Source organism: Saccopteryx bilineata, chromosome 1 (assembly GCF_036850765.1).
Source record: "Saccopteryx bilineata isolate mSacBil1 chromosome 1, mSacBil1_pri_phased_curated, whole genome shotgun sequence".
NCBI lineage: Eukaryota > Metazoa > Chordata > Mammalia > Chiroptera > Emballonuridae > Saccopteryx > Saccopteryx bilineata.
Window position 1 is genome coordinate 94509193 of NC_089490.1, and position 26860 is coordinate 94536052.

At 44.9% G+C, this 26860-nt stretch overlaps 1 protein-coding gene and 1 non-coding gene across 3 annotated transcripts in view; both read left to right on the plus strand.

Annotated features, from left to right (window-relative positions):
• LPCAT3 (lysophosphatidylcholine acyltransferase 3) overlaps positions 1 to 26860 on the plus strand; it is a 46425-nt gene that overhangs the window by 15507 nt on the left and 4058 nt on the right. For both annotated transcript variants that reach the window (XM_066260185.1, XM_066260177.1), the window contains exons 2-6: positions 22810 to 22917; positions 23451 to 23557; positions 25023 to 25116; positions 25280 to 25317; positions 25738 to 25916. In XM_066260185.1, the coding sequence (XP_066116282.1) occupies positions 22810 to 22917; positions 23451 to 23557; positions 25023 to 25116; positions 25280 to 25317; positions 25738 to 25916 (526 nt within the window). The remainder of the gene's footprint in view (positions 1 to 22809; positions 22918 to 23450; positions 23558 to 25022; positions 25117 to 25279; positions 25318 to 25737; positions 25917 to 26860) is intronic.
• Positions 10354 to 10513, plus strand: LOC136321406 (U1 spliceosomal RNA). The gene has a single exon (XR_010728660.1). It is a non-coding gene; the product is annotated as a U1 spliceosomal RNA (small nuclear RNA).

The window sequence follows — 26860 nt, forward strand, 5'->3', positions numbered from 1 at the left end:
TACCATAGTGTATATGTGCCACATCTTCTTATCCAGTCTTCTATTTTTTTTTTTACAGTGATTAAAGCCTTTAAGCAAACTCTTGGCCAATACAGCAAGAATGCACAAAAGAGTAGTGTCCTTAACATGTTCACCAAGTCCAAGTTGGCACCAACACCATTCCAAATCCCTGCAAATGCAAACCAATCCCAGTTCAGTCCATTAAGAGCTGTCACAAGGAGGCTTGACCTGTGGTGGCGCAGTGGATAAAGCGTCGACCTGGAAATGCTGAGGTTGCCGGTTCGAAACCCTGGGCTTGCCTGGTCAAGGCACATATGGGAGTTGATGCTTCCAGCTCCTCCCCCCTTCTCTCTCTCTCTCTCTCTCTCTCTCTCTCTGTCTCTCCCTCTCCTCTCTAAAATGAATAAATAAATAAAAAATTTAAAAAAAAAGCTGTCACAAGGAGCAAGAGTCCAGGAAAAGTCCACATCCAGGAAAAGTCCGCATGGCACTGGAATTGTTGTCACAATTCTATACTTTGCAGCTCACGTCCAAGTCCCAATGACTGCTGCTTCTAGCTGGTAATAATTCAGGTAGACTGGAAAAGCCATCTTCAGCACGTGTGGAGATGGAGCTTCTGTTCTCCTCTGCCTGGACAGATGAGACCAGGGTGCCTTTCCCTGGAGCTCTGCGACTGTGGCGTGGTAAAGAGAACCTTGGGATACACTAAGCTGGGTGGCAAAGGTAAATTCATAATAGAAGTTGGCAAAAGGAGGAAAGAGAGCTCTAAACTAGGAATAGGTCCCAGCCTGAAATATGAGTGGGGCATTGAGGTAGGAGGAATAAAGGAAACACTATATATTAAACAAAGCAGCAGAAAATAGGACTATCAACACCCACAACAGAGATCTTCGAGGGGAGACTTTTACTTTTTTTCTTTTTTTTTTTTTCGAACTTAGAAGCAGGGAGGCCGACTCCTGCATGCACCCAACTGGGATCCACCCGGCATGCCCACCAGGGGCGATGCTCTGCCCATCTGGGCCGTTGCTCTGTTGCCGCTGGAGCCATTCTAGCGCCTGAGGTAGAGGCTGTGGAGCCGACATTAGCACCCAAACCAACTTTGCTCCATTGGAGCCTTGGCTGTGGGAAAGGAAGAGAGAGACAGAGAGAAAGAAGAGGGGGAGGGGTGGAGAAGCAGATGGGCGCTTCTCCTGTGTGCCCTGGCCGGGAATCGAACTGGGGACCTCCACACGCTGGGCCGACGCTCTACCACTGAGTCAACCGGCCATGGCCAAATATTTTCTCTTTTAATCTGTGCAATGGCCTGTGAGATGGCTGGTATTTTCCTTATTTCACAGATGAAATTTTTTTTTAATTTTTTTATTGATTTTTAGAGAGAGAGATGATTGGTGGGGGGGGGAGAGAGAAACATTGACCTGTTCTACTTATTTATGCACTCATTTGTTGATTCTTGTGTGTACCCTGACCCATGATTGAACCAGCAACCTCTCTAATCAGCTGAGCTACCCAGCCAGGGCCAGATGAAGAAATTGAGGTACAAAGAATCTAAGTAATTTTCCCAAGCTGCAGAACTGAATTTCTAAACTAGACTACTCTTGATCTGACTCCAGGGATATTCTACAGCAGGGTTCGGGAACCTTTTTGGCTGAGAGCCATGAACGCACATATTTTAAAATATAATTCTGTGAGAGCTATACAACAACCTGTGTACCTTACGCATTATCCAATAAAATTTGGTGTTGTTCCGGAGGACAGCTGTGATTGGCTCCAGCCACCCACAACCATGAACATGAGCAGTAGGAAATGAATGGATTGTAATACATGAGAATGTTTTATATTTTTAACATTATTTTTTTATTAAAGATTTGTCTGCGAGCCAGATGCAGCCATCAAAAGAGCCATATCTGGCTCACGAGCCATAGGTTCCCAGTCCCTGGCCTAATCAGTTACTTATCACTTAAATAGACAGTGTCAAGCTTAGCTCTGCTATTTGTATGTGTCCTTCTTTTCTCTATATAGTTCTTTAGCACAAGGAATTTCCACTTTAATGAAATAATAGGAAAAACTGAGTGGCAGATCTTGAAAGTAGAAATAATAATGTTAAAATTATCATGTGAAAATATTTTATAAAAATAAACTACAAACAATCCATGTTAAAAACAGTCCCTATTTTACATTCTGGTCTGTGATTCTTGGGATAATTTAACTGAAATTTGGTTAAAAGAGCAGATAGATCCTGCCTGACTAGCAGTGGATAGAGCATCAACCTAGGATGCTGAGGCCCTGGTTTCAAAACCCCGAGGTTGCTGGCTTGAGCGCCAAATGCAGATCATCAAAATGATCCCAAGGTCTCTGGCTTGAGCAAGGGGTCACTGAATTGACTTGAGCCCCCTGAGTCAAGGCACATATGAGAAGCAGTCAATGAACAACTAAAAAAGTGCTGCCACTACGGGTTGATGCTTCTCATCTTTCTCCCTCCCTGTCTCTTTCTCTCTCTCTCAAAAAAGTAAAAAAGGCAGATAGATCCTGATTATGGCCTTCCAATATTGCCCAAATACCCATTATCTATGGTAGTAACATTCCCTAGTCTAGAAAAATTACAACCTCCAGATGACTCTCTTTTAACTCAAAAATCTAGAATAGCCTTAATCTTATCAGTAAACAACTCCTAAGAACAGACATAGTCCCCCCACCCTTTTTATGCAAGACAAGAGACACACACAATCAGGAAAGGAGAGAGATGAAAAGCATCAACCCGTAGTTGCAACACTTTAGTCATTCCTTGATTGTTTTCTCATATGTACCTTGATGGGGGGTGAGGGGGCTTCAGCTGAGCCAGTGACCCCTTGCTCAAGCCAGCAACCATGGGATCAGGTCTATGTTCCACACTCAAGCCAACAACCTTAGGGTTTTGAACCTGGGTCCTCAGAGTCCCAAGCTGATCTGCTGCACCACCACCAGTCAGGCTCTTCCTTTTTTTTAAATTTATTGATTTTAAAGAGAGAAGAAGGGGGAGAGAGAAACATCGATTTGTTGTTCCACTTGTTTATGTATTCATTGGTTGACTCTTGTATGTGTACTGAATGGGGATCGAAACTATAACCTTAGCATATCGGGAAAACACTAATCAACTGAGCTACTTGGCCAGGGCTTGTCCCCCATCCTTTGTCTCCAACTTTAAGTATGAATTTTGAGTTTGAGATGAGTTTCAATCACTTTACTTTAAGCAGTCCATTGACCATCTAAACCAGATCTTCCCAGAAGTGAAGGTGAGATTCAGGGAGGTGACCTGGGCCACATTACTGAAGGCTAAGAAGGGAATGAGTAGACAAGAAATCAACGTGATGAGTTAGACCAAGATTCTAGGAGATTGATTCCAAAAGGAATAAGCGAAAATTAACAGTAGCTAAAAGCAGCAGCACAGGGGAAAAGGTGGGAGCAAAGGTCTGTGCAGGATTGAAGGTAGAGGAAATAATGTGCTAAGTAGCTAAGTCATGGACCTAAAGGTGAGACTGGGTTAGAATTCAGCTTTATCAGTTACCAGCTAATCAGCACAGGTTAAATAACTACTTTGATTTCTTTGTTTCCTAAAATGAAGACAATGTATTATTCATTGTTTACCTCATATAGTTGTTATGAGGATTAAGCAGGATAATATATGTAAAGTGTTTAACTCAATGCATGACAGTAAGTGTTCAATAAAAGTTCGTTTCTGGTGTTGATGATAATAATAGTTACTGTTATTATTGAGAAGAAACGAATAAGGAACTTAGCAAGAAAGATCAAGAAGGAAGTTCTCAAATAAGACCTGGTGGAGGTAAAATTCAGAGGATTGAGACCTAAGGGAAGAAAGAGAGGTTTAAAAACAAGGGAGAGCCTGCAGGCAGTGGCGCAGTGGATAGAGCGTTGGAGTGGGACGCTGAGGACCCAGATTCAAAACCCTGAGGTCACCAGCTTGAGCATGGGCTCATCCAGCTTGAGAAAGGAGTTCACCAGCTTGAGCGCGGGGTCGCTGGCTTGAGCGTGGGATCATAAACATGACCCCATCATCACTGGCTTGAGCCCAAGGTCGCTGGCTTGAGCAAGCAGTTACTCGCTCTGCTGTAGCCCCCTGGTCAAGGCACATATGAGAAAGCAATCAGTGAACAACTAAGGTCACTAAGGAGCTGCAACAAAGAATTGATGCTTCTCATCTCTCTCCCTGCCTATCTCTCTCTCTCTGTCACAAAAACAAACAAACAAACAAAAAACAAGGGAGGGACATCCTTTTCTGAATCTAGAGGAAAGAATAAAAATATGGATTTCAAGCAGAGCTCCTTAAGTTTTCTCATGGACAGTTCCCTAAAGGCCATGGTGGAAGACTCAATAAAAGTATATGCTCAGGGGCTATGGAGTATTTAGCATAAAGTGGCTATTAAAATGCAAAGTTTTGCACTAGCTTGATAGCTCAGTTGGTTAGAGCTTCATCCTGATACACCAAGGTTGCAGGTTCAATCCCCAGTCAGGGCACATACAAGAATCAACCAATGAATGTATAAATAAGTGGGACAATAAATTGATGTTTCTCTCTTTTTCTCTCTCTCCCTTCTGCTCTAAAATCAATTTTAAAAAAAATAATAAAAAGATGTCTTGAAGTCTCATGTTGTATCTTTAATATACAGGGCAAATTTGTATTCCACTTTGTGTAATTTATTTCTTAATATAATTAAGTTACTTACCAGTTAAATTACTTAAATTTTTTTTCTGCAAAACATCTAGTAAAGCAGATGTACCACATTTGGTCTTGCAGCTCCCATCAATTGCCCCAGTTTGAGCAGCTCATATATATACATATTTTGTTTGTTTTGTGACAGAGACAGAGAGAGGGACAGACAGACAAGAAGGGAGAGAGATGAGACACATCAAGTCATTGTTGCAGCATCTTAGTTGTTCATTGATTGCTTTCTCATATGGGCCTTGACCGGGGGGGGGGGGGGGGGGGGGGAGGCTCCAGCAGAGCAAGTGACCCTTTGCTCAAGCCAGCAACTTTGGCCTTCAAACCAGCGACCTTTGGGCTCCAGCCAGCGACTATGGGGTCATGTCTATGATCCCACACTCAGGCCAGCGACCCCTCACTGAAGTGGGTGAGCCCGCATTCAAGCTGGCAACCTCGGGGTATCAAACCTAGATCCTCTGCGCCCCAGTCTGACGCTCTGTCCACTGCACCACTGCCTGGTCAGGCGAGCAGTTCATATTTGATATATGTTCATCGACAGTAAAAAGTCAGAGTTCTCTGCCATATTCCTGTATAATATAATACCAACTTCTGAAGAAAGAAGAATGAATGTTCCATAGCTGAGGAACTTCCCATTTCTGTTTTTGACAACTTTTGCAACAAGAGAGCATTGTCTCTGGTTGGTTGATTCTTAGGTTGGGCTGTGTGTTCCCTCAGGCCCCCCCATGTCATTCTGCTTCTCCCACACTGCCATTCTCTCCAAGAGATGCCCCACATCACCCATTTCACTGAGAATATTAAGGGTCTTACTGCTTGCCTTCCAGTCTCGGCAAGAGCCAGGTTTTTCCCCCTAAGGCAGATCCTTCCTGTGGCACAAATACTGTTCCTTTCCACTGTGCTGCCTTTTTTCTTCCATCTTCCACTCCTTGAACAGTCTTCAGAGCCAGCCTACATTTCCTCTTGATCCATTCACGCCCTTGTGGGCTGCTTTCCATCTCCTGGTCTCCGTATCCATCTTGCTCCGCTGTTTCAGATCACTGATGTCATTTTGAAATTCAGCGTTGCTCTCCTCTTCCTCACACTCCTCAGGTTCTGTAACATTTGATGTTATTAAACTCCTACTGAAATAGTCTTCTTCCCTTCTTACATATATACTATCCTGATTTACTTCATTTTCTCTTTTTATCTCAGTTACTTTTGTTTGTATTCCCTTACATACAGACATTTTCCAAGACTGAGCCTTGGCCTGCCCTCCTCTTGTGGTCTTTCCCACTGCGAGCTTACCTGGCTCCTGGTTCCAGCTGACACCAACACCACCAGCACCAGAGCCAGCTTTCTCCGCCAACCTTTGTGTCTCTGTCTGTGGCGCCGCACTCTTTCTGACCTCTGAGACACGGAATCTTTTTTTTTTTTTTTTTTTTTTTTTTTGTATTTTTCTGAAGCTGGAAAGGGGGAGGCAGTCAGACAGACTCCCGCATGCGCCCGACCGGGATCCACCCGGCACGCCCACCAGGGGGCGATGCTCTGCCCCTCCGGGGCGTCGCTCTGTTGCGACCAGAGCCACTCTAGCGCCTGAGGCAGAGGCCATGGAGCCATCCCCAGCGCCTGGACCATCCTTGCTCCAATGGAGCCTCGGCTGCGGGAAGGGAAGAGAGAGACAGAGAGGGAGGAGAGGGGGAGGGGTGAAGAAGCAGATGGGCGCCTCTCCTGTGTGCCCTGGCCGGGAATCGAACCCGGGACTCCTGAATGCCAGGCCGACGCTCTACCACTGAGCCAACCGGCCAGGGCCAGACACAGAATCTTGAAGTCAGTGGTCTTCTCATTGGGATCCATGTACCCTAGGAGAACACAGAGATTTTCCAGGGTATACATGCACATGGATAGGGAATCAGTTTCCAGATTTCCAACTTCCAAATGAACTTCTAAAATTGATATGGTTGAGACTATCTACTCTAAAGGTCTTTCCAGTTCTCCCACAGTCACCCTTCACTAGCCTTAAAAGGGAAGAAAAGCATAGTGTTCTCCAAGGTGTAAAAAATGCCATTAAAGAGGAACAGCCCCTTATTTTGTTCAGGCAACCAACGCTGGCAACCGTCTGTCTTATCTCTCCGTCTTAAAGGGAGATTTCAGAAGCAAGATGGTTGTCAGGAGAGACAAATAGTAACATTTGAATTTAAAGTTGAAGTTATTTGAACTTAAAATGAAGTTAGACCTCTTTTGACAGAAAATAAGCCTAATCAAGCCAACTGGTTTGCCATTTGGATTACATGGCAGACATTTTCCATGTGTACTTGAAGCAAGTCTTCAATATACTTAGCACATCATTTGTTGTTTCTACTTAAAATTTTAGATGGCAACTTAAATGTGAGAAGGAATATGGTTTTTCAGAATTCTTTTAGGGGTTATTGTAGCAAAAAAAGGGTTTGGAAATCATTGTGGCAGCTTAGTCATCTTTAATTCAACCTTTCCTATGATCCCCCATATCTAGTCAGTTCTACTGATTTTCTTTTCCCTATTACATCAATTTCAGGCCCGGCCTGTTTTTCCAAACCTTCCACTTCATTTTTGTTACTGTTTCTCCCCTGGCAGAGGAGGGATAGTCTTTTTTGTGTGTGTGTGACAGACAGAGAGAAGGACAGACAGACAGGAAGGGAGCGAGATGAGAAGCATCAATTCTTCATTGCGGCACCTTAGTTGTTCATTGCTTTCTCATATGTGCCTTGACCAGGGGGCTACAGCAGTGTGAGTGACCCCTTGCTCAAGCCAGCCACTTTGGGCTTCAAGCCAGCGACCATGGGGTTGTGTTTATGATCCCACACTTAAGCCAGCAATCCTGCGCTCAAGCTGGTGAGCCCGCGCTCAAGCGGATGATGCTCTATCCACTGATGGTATTGAGGTGTCTATTCCATGTTCTTTTCTTCCTCCATGTCTTTTACTATGTAACCCCCCTCCCGTGGAGTGCCATTTCCTTCTGTCTTCTCTGTTCATCCTAAATACTCTGGTCATTATTGATTTCTCTCTTCTCTAACTACTACAGCTTTGGCTATTTCATGCAGTTAAGCACTTATAGGACATCATTGTTTAATATTTCTTCACTATCTAAAAAAAGTCCCTAAGAGTTAAAAAGCATCTCTTACAATTTCTATCACGTTCCCCTTTTTGCCTAATGCAGTGCTGACCACATAATGGATGCTCAATATTTTATTGACTGACTAGAATACAGAGTATTTGTATATTCATTCTTTCATTCATTCAACAAATAGCTTTGAGACCTTTTTTTTTTTTTTTTTTTTAACCAGGAACTGTGTTAGACACTGGGGTACAGCAGGGGGGGCAATAAACAAAAATCTCTGCTTTCAAAGACAGTTAAATAAGTAAAATATATACTACTATGTGAAAGTGCCGAGAGGAAGTAGAAGTGGTAAAAAGGGCAGGAAGTGTGTTTGGTGGTGGGTGTGGGGAACATGGTCAGCATTAGCTAGATGGTCAGGGAGGGCCTCACTAATATGGTCACTTTTCAGTAAAGATCTGAAGTGAGAGGGGATATAAGGAGGGACTTGAGCATATCTATAGAAAGAGCATTCCAGGCAGGGAACTTCTTATGTGAAGGCTACAAGACTGGACCTACTTGATATTCCATGAAGGGAGAGCTTTGTGACTGGGGCAGAATGGTGGAGGCAGAGAGTAAAAGATGAGTCAGAGAAAGGTGGGGTGGAGAAGGGGTGAACAGATCTATAGGTTCTGGTTGGACTTTGGCTTGTGTAGAGTGAGACTGGAGGCCTTCTGAGGGTTTTGAGCAGAGCAGTGAGCAGATCAGACTTGCAGTAGAATTCCTCTGGATACTGTGTTAAGGATAGGCTGAAAGGAGGCAAGAGCACAGGCAGGGAGATCAGTCATAAGGCGACTATAATAATACAGGCCAGAAATGGTGTTTACTTGTACACACAGGAAGAAGTGGTCAGCTTCTGGCTTTATTTTGAAGGTAGAACAAACAGGATTTGCTTACTGATTGGGTTGAGTATGGAGGAAAGGGAGGTCAAGAATGATGGCAAGGTTGTAGGGTTTCAGCCCTGAGTGAACAGAAGGGTAAGATGCTGTTTGCTGAAATGGGGAAGGCTAAGGGAGGAGCAGGTTTATTGAGGGACGTATGTCAGCACTTCAGTTTGGGCTTTGTCAAGTAGGTTATACAGTGTGGAGTTCAGGGAAGAGGTTTAGGCTAGAGATGAACATTTGGGAGGCATCAGCAAACAGATGGTATATATGTAAAGCCAAGTGGCTGGGTGAGATCATTGGGTGAAAGCAGAGGTGAAGCAATCTCATATTTATTGAGCATCTAATATGTACCAAGCCTAATATACAAATCCTGAGGTACATTTTCATTTTACTAATGAAACTGAGGCCCAAAAAGGTTAACTAATCAGCCAACCTTAGGTGACAGCCAGTAAGTAGCAGAACCAGGTATTTAAACTGAGATCTGTCTTAACTCCAAAGTCTGTGTACTTTTAAAAATCCAGTGGCTTAATTTAATAATGCATTGCATTTTACAGAAAGTGCTTTTGGCAAACCATAATCAGTACCCTTATTTTATTTTATTGTTTAAGTTTTATTTAGAAAATTAAATTTAATGGTACCCTCATTTTAGATAATATGCTATGTATCTTCTTTTGAAAAGTAGATGACAGGGAAATCCCTTAGTCATTTGATTGTCACACAGAACAAAAGATTAGATTCAGAAGCTTCGATACCCACTTGCCCTAGAATTTCTCAGATAAAGCCTGCTTTATCTCCTTCTAACTTTATGTGAATGTGTGTTTGTATAATTTTGTGAAACTTAAAATATTTTGGGCACTGTGCAGTTACTTTATATGCATTATTTACTTTAGTCCTTACAACAATTCACTGAAGCAGGCACTAGTAATATCCCTTCACAGATGAGGAAATGGACATTCAAGGACAAGCAGCTATTACATGTCAATAGCTATTGGTCAATCTGTCAGAAAAGGTATATAGGATATGCAGCTGTGGGAAATCCAAAGACATAAGAGGGCATACAGGAAAAGAGATTATAAGCATGAACATTTTAATACAAAACAAAAAAAGTATGGAATGACATATTGTAGTATACATACAGTCATTTGCCAAATGAGTCTTAGTCCTAAGTGCCATTCACTTAAGATGTAATACACATGATTATGAGTACACTGTGGTCAGACATAGCCACAGAGAAGGGGATACTTGAACTGGGTTTTGTTTTTAGTTTTATTTTATTTGTTTGTTTTCATTTTGAATTGAATTTTGAAGAATGGGTAGCATTTCACTTGGTAGAGGGGTAGTTGGAGAAAGTAAGGGATTGGCATGAGCTCAAGTCTAGGGACAAAAGACACAAGATATGTTTGAACCAAAACAAGATCAGTTTTAGCTGAAGTAAAAAAATTGAAGCTTAACTAGAAATGCAGTTTAGAAGACAGACCTTGAATCTTAGGCTTAGGAATTGGTACTCTGTTGAGTAATTGGTTGGGAGTCAGTGGTGGTTTCTGAGCAGTTGAAAAAAGAGTACTCTAATGTAGGATTACGGGGAGTATGAGGCTGCAGATAGAGACCAAGTAGGAAGCCATGGCAAGAGTTTAAAGGTGGGTGCTATACTTACCTGGCAGGGGAGAAACCATGATCACAAAGGTGGTTTTCCCAAAGCAAGGCTTAACCTTTGCACTCCAGATATACTGGCCCCTATGATTTCCCCAATGTGGGGAACTTGACTATAATTTGTTATAGTGGGGGGACTGTGCTTGCACTCCCCCGGGGAAATAAATAAATGTGGGTACTGCAGCACAAGAGAAAGGCGGTGGTGATGAGAGATTAATAAACAAAAAAAGAAGGCAAGGATCTGACCAGGCGGTGGCGCAGTGGATAGGGCGTCAGACTGGGATGCGGAAGGATCCAGGTTCGAGACCCGAGGTCGCCAGCTTGAGCGCAGCTCATCTGGTTTGAGCAAGGCTCACCTCAAGCAGGGGGTTACTCGGTCTGCTGAAGGCCCGCGGTCAAGGCACATATGAGAGAGCAATCAATGAACAACTAAGGTGTCACAACGAAAAACTGATGATTGATGCTTCTCATCTCTCTTCGTTCCTGTCTGTCTGTCCCTATCTGTCTCTCTCTCTGTCACTTAAAAATAAATAAATAAAATTTAAAAAAAAAAAAGGCAAGAGAAGGCTGATTTAAGGGAAAAGTGATGTTTTATAGAGTATAAGATGGTATGAGTAGCAAACTAAGTCCAGTTAGAAAGTAGGACATGTGGGACTGAAAGTTGAGCAGTTAGGATTAAAGGTGTGGATTTGGTTTTGGCATAAAAATCATATTAAGTCACATGAGAGTAGAGAAGTTTCCAAAGCAGCAGTATGGTAAGTATGATAAAGGCCAAGACTGAATCTTGGAGGTTGGCCATATTTAGGAGCCAGAAAAAAGCCATCATTGCAAGAGACAAAAAAACCTGACCAGGCAGGAACGCAGTGATAGAGCATCAGCCTGGTACACTGAGGACCCAGGTTCAAAACCGTGAGGTCAGCGGCTTGAGTGTGGGCTCATCCGATTTAAGCGTGGGGTCTCCGGCTTGAACATGGGATCATAGACATGACCCCATGGTCACTGGCTTGAGCCCAAAGGTCACTGGCTTGAGCAAGGGGTCATTGGCTCAGCTGGGCCTCCCATTCCCACCCCCTAGTCAAGGCACATATGAGAAAGCAGTCAATGAACTACTAAGGTGCCACAACTATGCGTTGATGCTTTTCATCTCTCTCCCTTCCTGTCTTGTCTATCTCTCTCTCTTTCTCTCACTAAAAAAAAAAAAAGAGAGAGAGAAAGAGACAAAAAAAAGTAGATTAGTACAATCTATTAAAATTGAATTTGGCCACCATTTGCCAGTGAAAGTAAACACAAAAATGAGAATAAACATTTAGGAACTTCCATAGCAATATGACAGTGTCACATCATCCAAGCCCATGATTTTGTATATTACAAAAGTATTGGTCCATAACAGAGGGGAAATTTGAGAAACCGTCTATACACTACTGACTGAGAAGTACTGGGTCAGAGGATGAAAGAATCAAGCAGTAAGAGAACCCAGAGAACTCAAGATATATGTCCACTCAAAAACTTGCTTTGGCCTGACCTGTGGTGGCACAGTGTATAAAGCCTCGACCTGGAAATGCTGAGGTCGCCAGTTCGAAACCCTGGGCTTGCCTGGTCAAGGCACATATGGGAGTTGATGCTTCCAGCTCCTCCCGTCTCTCTCTCCTCTCTCTCTCTCTCCCTCTCTCTCTCCTCTCTAAAATGAATAAATAAAATTTAAAAAATTTTAAAAAAAAACTTGCTATGTGCAGTTGCTAGAGTTACATGTTTAATTAAGCTTCTCTTTCATGGAACACCATTTTTACTTGGAAAAAGAAATGACAGACAAACTTAGACATGGATTATTTAGACATGGGCATTGACGGATAGTTTTTTAAAAATGTACATTGTGAACCTGTCTTTAAGAAAAATAACTAACAGTATTTTTAGTCAATGATAAAATTCAAGCTTTCAAGTGAAAATTAGGATTTTGGAAAACTTGCATCTGCAACCATGAGCTTGACAACTTCCCAATACATAAAGACTTTTCTTTCTGCTGAAAATAAATAGTGATGTTAAAAGATGTGGTTTCCTTTTTTTTTTTTTTTAGAGAGAGAGAAAAAAAAGACAGGAAGGGAGAGAGATGAGAAGCATTAACTAATAGTTATGGCACTTTAGTTGTTCATTGATTGCTTCTCATAAGTGCCCTGACTGGGGTGATGGGCTCCAGCCAAGCCAGTGACCTTTAGGCTCAAGCCAGCAACCATGATCCCACATTCAAACCAGTAGACCTTAGGATTTTGAACCTGAGACTGTAGCATCCCAGGTCAACACTCTACCCACTGTGCCACCACTGGTCAGGCAAAAGATGTGATTTTTTTTGATACTGTAGTCTAATAACATGTTGTCAATATTTGAAAGATCTGCCCAATGCAGTGAACCAATATTTTCCAGATGACCAGTGCACAATGTTACAAAAACCATGCCTAGGTAAAAGATGCAGTCAAAGCACATGAGAGACCACTGGATTTTAACATAACAGACTATGAATAAAGGTCATTGATATGATTGCTGCAGATTCCACATTGCAATAGGCCTTTTTTTTTTTAGTTTATTTTATTGATTTTAGAGAGGAAAGAGAGAGAGAGACAGGAACATCGATCTGTTCCTGTATGTGCCCTGACCAGGGATCGAACCGACAACCTCTGTGCTTCAGCATTGATGCTCCAACCAACCGAGCTATCCAGTCAGGGCTGCAATTGACCTTTAAGAAACTACTTTACCTGTTGAGTTTTGGTGTAGTATAAAAGAAGAATATCCAGCCTGACCTGTAGTGGTGCAGTGGATAAAGCGTCAACCTGGAAACGCTTGAGGTTGCCGGTTCAAAACCCTGGGCTTACCTGATCAAGGCACATATGGGAGTTGATGCTTCCTGCTCCTCCCCCCTTCTCTCTCTCTCTCTCTCTCCCTCTCTCTCCTCTCTATAATGAATAAATAAAATCTTTAAAAAAAAGAATATCCAAACTTATCTGAAAAGGCTATTGATTCACTTTCTAATGCTAAATCTGTGTAAAGCCAGATTTTCTTCATATATTTTAACCAAAACAACATATTACAACAGATTAAATACAGAAGCAAATTTGAGAATCCAGCTATCTTCTGTTTAGCTAGAAAAGGGCTAGAAATATGTACAAATGTAAAGCAATGCCAATCTCATTAAATGGTTTTGTTTTGGAAAATATAATTGTTTCATTAAAAGTATAGTATTTACACCTGACCAGGTGGTGGCGCAGTGGATAAAGCGTCAGAGGGGGATGTGGAGGACTCAGGTTTCAAACCCTGAGGTTGACAGCTTGAGCATAGGCTCATCCGGCTTGAGCAAGGGGTCACTCACTCTGCTGTAGCCCCCCTGATCAAGGCATATATGAGAAAACAATCAATGAACAACTAAGGTGCTGCAATGAAGAATTGATGCTTCTCATCTCTCTCCCTTCCTGTCTGTCCCTACCTGTCCCTCTCTTTGTCTCTGTCACACACAAAAAAATGTATAATATTTACATGAACATATAAACGGTTTTCTAATGATTAGTAATATTTTTTAATTTTCTTATTTATTTTCTAATATAGTAGATATTAATAGATTGTATCCACACTAACAAAGTTGTGTGAAGTTTTCAGTAATTTTTTAACAGTATAAAGTGGTCCTGAGACTACAAAGTTTGAAAATCTCTACTATATGCTATAGATGTTATATTAACTTTGTATAGTGTCTGAGCTGGTTTTCTGTATCTGGCTAAGTCAACATAACAATTCTAGTTCTATATTCTCCCTCACACTTGCCAAGACATGCTCTGTTTTCTTTTCACCAGTCTTATAAACCACTGACTAATCAAATGGGGTCATATCCTATTCCCACAGAGCCCAGAAATAGCAATACAGGATGAAAAGACTAAGAAACTTATTGAAAACATCCCATTTCTATTTTTTCAAATGAAACTTCAGAACCTTTGGAATTAATAAGTAATTTCACAATGATTGTACAGAGAATAAGGAGTTCTACTAGCAACTAGGTTGTGGTAGATCCCAGTCTCTGACACCAACAGCAGTTGGATCTGAGTAGGTGTCCAGTGACTGACTGGAGAACACAGCTGGATACATTCCATGTGCTTGACGACCTGAGCCCCTGAACACAACCAGAGCGTGTGTATTCCTGCAGTCTGCTTTAAGATCACAGCATTTAAAACGGCCTAGGTGTTGCTATTGAAATGCTCCCATTCTAGTGTGGGATCCTCGGGTTTAGGGGGTCGATTAGGTCATTGTCCTGCGTGTGCTACAAGTTTCTGAAGGCTCTTGTTTGAAAAAACAAAAGGCAGTGCCCTAGCCAGATTGCTCGGTTGGTTAGAGCATCATCCCAAAGCACAGAGGTTGCTGATTTGATCCCCAGTCAGGGCACACATAGGAACCTACTGATGTTCCTGTCTCTTTCTCCCTTCTTCTCTCTAAAATCAATAAAATAACCATTTAAAAACAAACAAAAAGAAGAAACTGTTATAGTACTGCCAAGTAAGTCCTTAAAAAGCTCCCAATTAGGTTTATAAAACAAACCTCCTCATAGGTGCTATTAAAGGAAAGATAGCAACTCTCAGTCATGAAGCTCAGAATCTTATTCTCAGGACCTGGTATACTGCTGCCTTGCACTAAGATATTAGTGCAGCCGTGCTGCCTAACCCTGGCTGCCCATCAGATCACTCAGACCCACCCAATCAGACTCCCGGGTGGGGAGAAGGAGGAGGAAGTACTTTCATTGTTTTGGTTTGGTTTTATTATTTTTATTTTTATTTATTGATTTTAGGGAGAGAGAGAGAGAGAAACACTAATTCTTCATTCTACTCATTTATGCATTCCTTGTTTGACTCTTGTGTGTTCTCTGACAGGGAACTGAATCCACAACCTTGGCATATGGGGTCAATACTCTATCCAGCTGAGCTACCAAGACCTTTCATTGTTTTTTGTTTTTGTTTTTTAGAGACAGAGAGAGAGTCAGAGAGAGGAATAGATAGGGACAGACAGACAGGAACGGAGAGAGATGAGAAGCATCAATCACCAGTTTTTCATTGGGACACCTTAGTTCATTGATTGCTTTCTCATATGTGCCTTGACAGCAGACCGAGTAACCCCTTGCTCGAGCCAGCGACCTTGGGTCCAAGCTGGTGAGCTTTTGTTCAAACCAGATGAGCCCACATTCAAGCTGGCAACCTCGAGGTCTCAAACCTGGGTCCTCTACATCCCAGTCCAACTCTCTATCCACTGTGCCACTGCCTGGTCAGGCCTTTCATTGTTTTTTCTTGATTCTTTTTTTTTTTTAATTATTTATTTATTTATTCATTTTAGAGAGGAGAGAGAGAGACAGAGAGAGTAGAGGGGAGGAGCTGGAAGCATCAACTCCCATATGTGCCTTGACCAGGCAAGCCCAGGGTTTCGAACCGGCGACCTCAGCATTTCCAGGTCGACGCTTTATCCACTGCGCCACCATAGGTCAGGCTCATTGTTTTTTCAAAGATTATTCAGGTGAGCCGTGGCCGGTTGGCTCAGCGGTAGAGCGTCGGCCTAGCGTGCGGAGGACCCGGGTTCGATTCCCGGCCAGGGCACACAGGAGAAGCGCCCATTTGCTTCTCCACCCCTCCTGTCTCTCTCTTCCCCTCCCGCAGCTAAGGCTCCATTGGAGCAAAGATGGCCCAGGCGCTGGGGATGGCTCTGTGGCCTCTGCCTCAGGCGCTAGAGTGGCTCTGGTCGCAACATGGCGACGCCCTGGAGGGGCAGAGCATCGCCCCCTGGTGGGCAGAGCGTAGTCCCCTGGTGGGCGTGCCGGGTGGATCCCGGTCGGGCGCATGCGGGAGTCTGTCTGACTGTCTCTCCCTGTTTCCAGCTTCAGAAAAATGAAAAAAAAAAAAAAAAAAAAAAAGATTATTCAGGTGAAACATGGATGGACCTTGATAACATTATATGGAGTGAAATAAGTAAATCAGAAAAAACTAAGAACTATATGAATCCATACATAGATGGGACATAAAAATGAGACTCAGAGACATGAACAAGAATGTGATGGTAACGAGGGGTGGGGGGGGATGGGGCGTGGAAGGAGAGGGGGGGGAGGGGAGGGGCACAAAGAAAACCAGATAGAAGGTGATGGAAGACAATTTGACTTTGGGTGAGGGGTATGCAGCATAATCAAATGTCAAAATAATCTGGAGATGGCCCTGGCCGGTTGGCTCAGCGGTAGAGCGTTGGCCTAGCGTGCGGAGGACTCGGGTTCGATTCCGGCCAGGGCACACAGGAGAAGCGCCCATTTGCTTCTCCACCCGCCCCCCCCCCCCCCCCCCGCCGCGCCTTCCTCTCTGTCTCTCTCTTCCCCTCCCGCAGCCAAGGCTCCATTGGAGCAAAGATGGCCTGGGCGCTGGGGATGGCTCTGTGGCCTCTGCCTCAGGCGCTAGAGTGGCTCTGGTCGCAACATGGCGACACCCAGGATGGGCAGAGCATCGCCCCTGGTGGGCGTGCCGGGTGGATCCCGGTCGGGCGCATGCGGGAGTCTGTCTGACTGTCTCTCCCTGTTTCCAGCTTCAGAAAAATGCAAAAAATAAAAATAAAAATAAAAAAATAATAAATAATCTGGAGATGTTTTCTCTCAACATATGTACCCTGATTTACCAATGTCACTGCATTAAATTTAATAATAAAATAAAGGAGATTACCCTCAATAAAAAAAAATTATTCAGGTGACTGTAGCCACTATATTAAACATTGACTCCCACATAACATTAAGACTCAGAAATACCTTGTGGGACAACACCCTCCAGAAAACCCCAGCACATCCCTAAAGGGGTGACTGGATAACCAGGCTCCAAAGCCTGCTGAGCTGAGCAGCAGCCAAGAGCAAGGTTTGGTGTTTACACACTCAAAACCAGCTCTGGGTTGTCACAGCAACTCACCCCAACACAGTTCCTTCTTCCTCTTTGTGGCTTCAATCCAGGCTTTGCTGTTCTCCGTTATGATCTTAATGTTCTCAGTAACCTAAACGGCCCGCTACATTCTTTTTATTTTTCTGCCAATCGCTCCATCTTCTTAATGTGGGTTTACTAGTGTCAATAATACTTAACCTATCTATGTGGAACTCAACAACCTCCACTCCCCCAAAATACACCTGAAAACAGGAAATAGTACTAAGGGCCTTGAGTGGCCAGAAAAGATGTTCCCAGGCTAAACACCAAAGTCTATAAGAAAACACCTAATAAAAAAAAAATTAAAGAAAGCACCCAAGACACTTGCTCTTGTCTTATAGCCTATTTTTACACTTTAAAGCAAAGATACAGTTCATAAATCCTGCAGTAAAGAAAAACAACTATTCTTGGCAGGCACACTGAAAGCTCAGCAAGTTACTACTGCCTGACCAGACGGTGGTGCAGTGGATAGAGCGTCGGATTGGGATGCGGAGGACCCAGGTTCAAGAACCCGAAGTCACCAGCTTGAGCACGGGCTCATCTGATTTGAGCAAAGCTCACCAGCTTGAACCTAAGGTCGCTGGCCTGAGCAAGGGGTTACTCGGTCAGCTGAAGGCCCACAGTCAAGGCACATATGAGAAAGCAATCAATAAACAACTAAGGTGTCGCAACAAAACACTGATGATTGATGCTTCTCATCTTTCTCCCTTCCTGTCTGTCCCTATCTATCCCTCTCTCTGACTTTCTGTCTCTGTAAAAATAAATAAATAAATAAAAATAAACAGCAGCCCTGGCCAATTGGCTCAGTGGTAGAGCATCGGCCCAGCATGTGGATGTCCCAGATTTGATTCCCAGTCAGGGCACACAGGAGAAGTGACCATCAGCTTCTCCACCCCTCCCCCTCTCACTTCTTTCTCTTTCTCACTCTCTCTCTCCCCCTCCTGCAGCCATGGTTCAACTTAGAATTGGCCCTGGGTGCTGAGGATGGCTCCATGGCCTCTGCCTCAGGCGCTAAGAAGAGCTCAGTTGCTAAGCAACAGGGCAACACCTCAGATGAACAGAGCATCATCTTCTAGTGGGCTTGCTGGATCCCAGTCGGGAGTCTCTCAGCCTCACCAGCTATCACTGAACAAAATTAAAAAATAAATCAGTCAATAAACAAACAGCAAAAGCCTGGCCAATAGTGGTACAGTGGATAGAGCATCGACCTGGGACCCTGAGATCCCAGATTCAAAACCCCAAGGTCGCTGGCTCAGCTGGCACCCCCCAGTCAAGGCACATATGAGAAGCAATCAATGAACAACTAAGGTGCTGCAACTACAAGTTGATGCTTCTCATCTCCCTGTCTCTTTCTCTCCAAATAAATAAACAAACAAACAGCAAAAGATTTAAGGCAGTCAGATTTTTTTTTTTTTTTTTTTTTCATTTTTCTGAAGCTGGAAACAGGGAGAGACAGTCAGACAGACTCCCGCATGCACCCGACCGGGATCCACCCGGCACGCCCACCAGGGGCGACGCTCTGCCCACCAGGGGGCGATACTCTGCCCATCCTGGGCGTCGCCATGTTGCGACCAGAGCCACTCTAGCGCCTGGGGCAGAGGCCACAGAGCCATCCCCAGCACCCGGGCCATCTTTGCTCCAATGGAGCCTTGGCTGCGGGAGGGGACGAGAGAGACAGAGAGGAAAGCGCGGCGGAGGGGTGGAGAAGCAAATGGGCGCTTCTCCTGTGTGCCCTGGCCGGGAATCGAACCCGGGTCCTCCGCACGCTAGGCCGACGCTCTACCGCTGAGCCAACCGGCCAGGGCCGGCAGTCAGATCTTATTCTGTATACTTTCTAGTACCTGGCTCTGGTTCTTAGCAATACTTGCTGATGTGTTCTGTCCCTGCCAAATTTGATATGTGATATGTCTGAGATTTGATTCTATTCCTTTGCACATTCATCTGACTGTGAAAGGGTCATAGCTGTCTCCTTCTCCCTTGAGCTAGTAATACTATATCACTTCACCTTAGCTAGCTATAAAACAAATGATTACATACCATCTTGTCCCTCATTATGTGATCTATAAACACAATACCTAGCATATAGTCGGCATTTAATAAACATTTGTTGAATAAATGAATGAGCCAGTAATCCACAGGATATCTATCTATAAAATTAGCAACTTACATGAAGCTATAAATTTGATGAAGGCCCTGGCCGGTTGGCTCAGCGGTAGAGCGTCGGCCTAGCGTGCGGAGGACCCGGGTTCGATTCCCGGCCAGGGCACATAGGAGAAGCGCCCATTTGCTTCTCCACCCCTCCGCCGCGCCTTCCTCTCTGTCTCTCTCTTCCCCTCCCGCAGCCAGGGCTCCATTGGAGCAAAGATGGCCCGGGCGCTGGGGATGGCTCTGTGGCCTCTGCCCCAGGCGCTAGAGTGGCTCTGGTCGCAACATGGCGACACCCAGGAGGGTCGCAACATGGCGACGCCCAGGATGGGCAGAGCATCGCCCCCTGGTGGACAGAGCGTCGCCCCTGGTGGGCGTGCCGGGTGGATCCCGGTGGGGCGCATGCGGGAGTCTGTCTGACTGTCTCTCCCTGTTTCTAGCTTCAGAAAAATGCAAAAAAAAAAAAAAAAAAATTTGATGAAGATTCTGGCCCGTTATGAGAATAGCAGTCAAAAAACACTAGCAAATCCTGACACCAGGAAGATCAAATGGTGGATACTCTTGTTATGTGAAAAAATAGGTTACATAAGTACACAGGCTGTGATCATAAGTTTAAAAAAAAAAAAAAAAGTAAGTATAGGAAAAAAGACCAGGACATAAGCCAATTATACAACAAGATTATCCATTTACTTACTCAATAATTGAGTGCTTTCTTTGTGCATGACACTCTTCTAAGCATTACCATTAACCAAACTCACAAATATATTGCCAGTGATAAACGAACGGCAACTTACTATTTAAAAGCAAGAATTGCAGGCCGTAGCCAGTTGGCTCAGTGGTAGAGGTATTGGCCTGGCGTGTGGAAATCCTGGGTTCAATTCCTGGCTGGGGCACACAGGAGAAGCATCCATCTGTTTCTCCACCCTTCCTCCTCTCCTTTTTCTCTATCTCTTTCTTCCCCTCCCACAGCCAAGGCTCCATTGGAGCAAAGTTGGCCCAGGTGCTGAGGATGGCTCCGTCTCCACCTCAGGCGCTAGAATAGCTCTGGTTGCAACACAGCAACGCCCCAAATGGAAAGAGCATCACCCCCTAGTGGGTTTGCCGGGTGGATCCTATAGTCAGGCACATGTGGAGTCTGTCTCTCTGCCTCCCCACTTCTCACTTCAGAAAAATACAAAAATATATATATTTTATAATAGATCATAAAATCATAAAATAGTGTTTCTGGGCATAGTTGTGTATCCTCAATTCCTTGCAATACTGAAGAAAAATGCAAGAGAAAATCTTTAGTGATATTTAATAGGCTATAAGAGAAACCTAGCCTTCGGACCCAGTCTTTATTGCTTCTGTATAAGACTATTCTCTTCAGGGGGGTGTTTGTTTTATTTTTATTTATTGTTTTGAGAGAGAGAGAATTATCAATTTGTTGTTCCACTTATTTATTATTTATGCATTTATTGGTTCTTTTTTTTTTTAGTGAAAGAGGGGCAGACAGGGACAAACAGGAAGGGAGAAAAATAAGAGTCATCAATCTTCGTTACAGCATCATTTTTTTTTTTCATTTTTCCGAAGCTGGAAATGGGGAGGCAGTCAGACAGACTCCCGCATGCGCCCGACCAGGATCCACCCGGCACGCCCACCAGGGGCCATGCTCTGCCCACAAGGGGGCGATGCTCTGCCCCTCCGGGGCGTTGCCCCATTGTGACCAGAGCCACTCTAGCGCCTGGGGCAGAGGCCAAGGAGCCATCCCCAGCGCCCAGGCCATCTTTGCTCCAATGGAGCCTCGGCTGCGGGAGGGGAAGAGAGAGAGAGAGAGAGAGAGGAAGGAGAGGAGGAGGGGTGGTGAAGCAGATGGGTGCTTCTCCTGTGTGCCCTGGCCGGGAATCGAACCCGGGACTCCTACATGCCAGGCCGACACTCTACCGCTGAGCCAACTGGCCAGGGCCTCGTTACAGCATCTTAATTGATCATGGATTGCTTTCTCATATGTGCCTTGATGGGGGGGTGGTTCCAGCAGAGCCAGTAACCCGTTGCTCAAGCCAGCAACCTTGAGCTTAAGCTAGTGACCTTGGGCTTCAAGCCAGCGATGTTAGACTCAAGCCAGAGACCATGGGGGTCATGTCTATGATCCCATGCTCAAACCAGCAACCAGGATTTCAAACCTGGGTCCTCAGCATCCCAGATGAATGCTCTATCCACTGCACCACCACCTAGCCAGACATCGGTTGATTCTTGTATGTGCCCTAACCAGGGATCAAACCTGCAATCTTGGCACATCAGGACCATGCTCTAACCAACTGAGCTACCTGGCCAGGGCCATCTTCAGTTTTAAATATATATTTACAACCTGACCAGGTAGTGGCACAGTAGATAGAGCATCAGAATGGGGCAGAGGATCCATATTCAAAACCCTGATGTCTCCGGCCTGAGCACGGGCTCACCAGCTTGAGTGCAGAGTCGCTGGCTTAGCATGGGATCATAGACATGACTCCATGGTTGCTGACTTGAGCCCAAAGGTCGCTGGCTTGAAGCCCAAGGTCACTGGCTTGAAGCCCAAGATTGTTGGCTTGAGCAAAGGGTCACTTGCTTTGCTGGAACCCCCCAGTCAAGGCACATATGAGAAAGCAATCAATGAACAACTAAGATGCCACAACGAAGAATTGATGCTTCTCATCTCTCTCCCTTCCTGTCTTTTTGTCTCTCTCTCTCTGTCTCTCTGTGACAAAAAAATAAAATATAGGCCCTGGCCGGTTGGCTCAGCGGTAGAGCGTCGGCCTAGCGTGCGGAGGACCTGGGTTCAATTCCGGCCAGGGCACATAGGAGAAGCGCCCATTTGCTTCTCCACCCCTCCGCCGCACCTTCCTCTCTGTCTCTCTCTTCCCCTCCCACAGCCAAGGCTCCATTGGAGCAAAGATGGCCCGGGCGCTGGGGATGGCTCTGTGGCCTCTGCCCCAGGCGCTAGAGTGGCTTTGGTCGCAACATGGCGACACCCAGGAGGGTCGCAACATGGCGACGCCCAGGATGGGCAGAGCATCGCCCCCTGGTGGGCAGAGCGTCGCCCCTGGTGGGCGTGCCGGGTGGATCCCGGTCGGGCGCATGCGGGAGTCTGTCTGACTGTCTCTCCCTGTTTCCAGCTTCAGAAAAATGCAAAAATAAAAAAAATAAAATAAAATAAAATATAAATAAATAATGTATTTACAGAGACTTGATTCTGAAGGATATTGTCTTCTTTGTTGACATCCATATAATGTATGTTTTTCCTTTCTGGGCTTTCATGCCAGATAAACTTCCAAAACAAAATTGGGAGCATACCAGCCACAAATACTTAACATTCTTCTGCTCTCCCCTCAGGTTACCCATTGGCTTTGTTTTATCGGCATTACCTTTTCTACAAGGACAGCTACCTCATCCACCTCTTCCACACCTTCACAGGCCTCTCAATTGCTTATTTTAACTTTGGTAAGTACACTGGGTTGGCAGAGGCCCCACAATCAGAGGGCACGTGGGAAGGAAGAAACTTGAGCAAACTTCCTGGATATGGATAGGGAAGTTACAATATAATGCTCTGCTTGCAAAAACAGTATTAGTATGGACAGGAATACAGCTTAAATTCTTTTATGTACAGTCCTCTTAGATAAGCATTCTGAGAGTGGTTACCTTTGCCAGACCCCATCAATAAAGAAACATCAGTTTCTTTCTGCTGTGGCTATATCCGGATAACACATCCAAGCAGACCCCTCAGGAGCAAGCCTGCGCTCAGATATTCAGAAATACAGTAACTGCATGACAGTTCCTTCTATTATATAATTAATTTCCTTCCCTTTCTTCAGAACATGCGGCTATTTAGACAAAGATATCCTAATATCCAAGTAGTTTTTCTTTATGTATTCTCTTTGTGTTTAGAAGTTTCAGCATGAGTGAGAATGCAAAAAAAACAAAAACAAGAAACCCAAAAACAAAAACAGCTAAAATGTGCTCTCTTCTGCACCCAGGAACCCAGCTCTACCACTCCCTGTTATGTGTCATCCTTCAGTTCCTCATCCTGCGACTGATGGGCCGCACCGTCACTGCCGTTCTCACTACCTTTTGTTTCCAGATGGTAAACATCTTTCCCTTGGCAGCTCAGTCACAGCTGACAGCAGTGCAGGGTTGGGAAGGGCTGAGGGACTTTGGTATAGAAAAAGCAGTGAACTGGGAGATAAAATTTCTGATCCTTTCTCCCCATAACACTGAGCAGTATGGCTTTACGTTGGTCACTTTACCTGGGCCCCAGGTGTTTCATCTGCAGGTGGCAGTGATAATACTTCACCTGCCTCAAGGAAAGGGGTGCCAGCTAATTCTTTTCAGAGGGTTGTGCGTGACGGTTCTTTGATTCTGACCAAGATTAGCCCAGCTATCGATGAGCAGAGTCACTTAAAGGCAAGGCAGAAAATCAACTTAGAGCCTGGCCTGTGGTGGCGCAGTGGATGGAGCATGCTGAGGTCACCAGTTCAAAGCCCCAGGCTTGCCCAGTCCAGACACATGCAAGAAGCAACTACTATGAGCTGATGCTTCCCACCCCACCTTCTCTCTCCTCTCTTTAAAATCAATAAGTAAAAGCCTGACCAGGTGGTGGCGCAGTGGATGGAGCGTCAGACTGGGATGTGGAGGACCCAGGTTCAAGACCCCGAGGTCACCAGCTTGAGCACGGGCTCATCTGGTTTGAGCAAAGCTCACTAGCTTGGACCCAAGGTCGCTGGCTCGAGCAAGGGGTTACTCGGTCTGCTGAAGGCCCGCGGTCAAGGCACATATGAGAAAGCAATCAATGAACAACTAAGGTGTCGCAACAAAAAACTAATGATTGATGCTTCTCATCTCTCTCCGTTCCTGTCTGTCTGTCCCTATCTATCCCTCTCTCTGACTCTCTCTGTCTCTGAAAAAAAAAAATCAGTAAGTAAAATCTTTAAAAGAAAATCAACTTAGAATTAGCTACAGAACCTAAGCATCTAAATGCCCAATTTAACCTGCATTTTGCTGAGAAATCTTGAGACAAAGGTCTTCCCCTTTACAGTTTCAGTGTCTCCATTTATAGGAACTTCTAATACAGTATCCTTTAATGACGACACTGGGAGAAAGGAAAGAATACGTGAGATTTCAGAGCAGGGAGAAAATAAATTGGGGTCTCCAAACTGCGGCCCCCTGAGGTCATTTATCCAGCCCTGGTCATTTATCCAGGCCCTGCAACACTTCCAGAAGGGGCACCTCTTTCATTGGTGGTCAGTGAGAGGAGCACATTGACCATCTCATTAGCAAAAAGCAGGCCCATAGTTCCCATTGAAATACTGGTCAGTTTGTTGATTTAAATTTACTTGTTCTTTATTTTAAATATTGTATTTGTTCCCGTTTTGCTTTTTTACTTTAAAATAAGATGTGTGCAGTGTGCATAGGGATTTGTTCAGGTTTTTTTTTTATAGTATGGCCCTCCAACGGTCTGAGGGACAGTGAACTGGCCCCCTGTGTAAAAAGTTTGGGGACCCCTGAAATAAATCATAGCAACACTAGAATAAATACTTCCCTTCTCCTAGGCCTACCTTCTTGCCGGGTATTATTACACAGCCACTGGCAACTACGATATCAAGTGGACAATGCCTCATTGTGTTCTGACCTTGAAACTGATTGGTAAGTGATGAGTCACCACCTTCCCCTTTTACACCTAGGCTCCTCCCCATGTGACCATAAACTTACTCTGTGCTCTCCTGACACTCCTGCTACCCTCAGTCCACAGGTCACATCTTCAGTGTCCTCTCCCTGCACTCTACCCATACCTTCTCTCTCTGCTCAGGTTTGGCTGTTGACTACTTTGATGGAGGACAACATCAGGTAAGAACAATTCCTGCACAGAAAGGTTAAGGAACTAAAACCAGAGGGAAGGAGAGAGGCTGTTACCAAAAGACTGGACCCAAATGCCAGGGGCAGAGCCCACCCCTCACCCCCAGCCTATGTGGTCTCCCTGTCAGACAGCACTGAGCAATCAATGATCAGCAAACTAATTTGCCCGGATCCAGCTCTTACACCAAGTCCAGACAGCAATGCCAGCAAGAATTTGGAAAAGCAGCTGCAGGCAACTGTTTCTACACACACTAGTTTCCACATAAAGCAACTACTTTCTCTATATCATCCCCTCAGAGATGGCTGTTTAAAGAACCAGTTCAGTGGGCCAGAAGGGTGGGCAACACACAGACTGGCTCTTGCAGGGAGATTCAAGGCTATCCTGAACCATTCATTCTCTTCTTGGCATAGAATTCCTTGTCCTCTGAGCAACAGAAATATGCCATACGGGGTGTCCCTTCCCTGCTGGAAGTTGCTGGTTTCTCCTACTTCTATGGGGCCTTCTTGGTAGGGCCCCAGTTCTCAATGAACCACTACATGAAGCTGGTGCAGAGACAACTGACTGACATACCAGGAAAGATACCAAACAGGTAATTGTCCTTCTTGGCCAAGACCTCTGTGTAAGTGTCTCACCCACTATAAAGCCATTTCTGAAGTGACTTTCCTGAGGACCAGCCCTGGCGGCATTCTCAGGCATGGCCCAGGCTCCCAGGCCTCTGCCCCCAGGCCCTGGACTGCGAGACAGGCACTCTGCGCTGCTCACTGCAGGCAGTGGGCCCTTGTCAGCTTAGGTCACTTCCAGACATCCATTCTAACAAACATAAAAATGTACTTTTATGCCACAGAATTTTGCCTGAACCAGTCACTTCCTTGCCTTTAAAACCATTTTCAGCCCTGGCTGGATAGCTCAGTTGGTTAGAATATCATCCTGATAAAGGTTGCTGGTTCGATCCCCGTTCAGCTCACATACAGGAATAGGCTGAACTTTGTCTCTCGATCTAAAGTCAATAAATTTTTTTTTTTAATTAAAAAAATATTTTCACTTGACCTCTGGTGGCTCGGTGGATAAAGCATCGACCTGGAACAGTGAGGTCACCAGTTCAAAACCCTGGGCTTGCCTGGTCAAGGCACATACTGGAGTTGATGCTTCCTACTCCTCCTCACCTTCTCCTTCTCTCTCTCTCTTTCTCTCTCTCCTCTCAAAATTGAATAAAATCTTAAAAAAAAAATTTTCTCATTAAAAAAATATTTTAAGTATATATAAAGATATATCGGCTCTGGCCGGATGGCTCAGTGGTAGAGCGTCGGCCTGGTGTGCGGAAATCCCAGGTTCGATTCCCAGCCAGGGCACACAGGAGAAGCGCTCATCTGCTTCTCCACCCCTCCCCCTCTCCTTCCTCTCTGTCTCTCTCTTCCCCTCCCGCAGCGAGGCTCCACTGGAGCAAAGATGGCCTGGGCACTGGGGATGGCTCCTCAGCCTCTGCCCCAGGCACTAGAGTGGCTCTGATCGCGGCAGAGCGACGCCCCTGGTGGG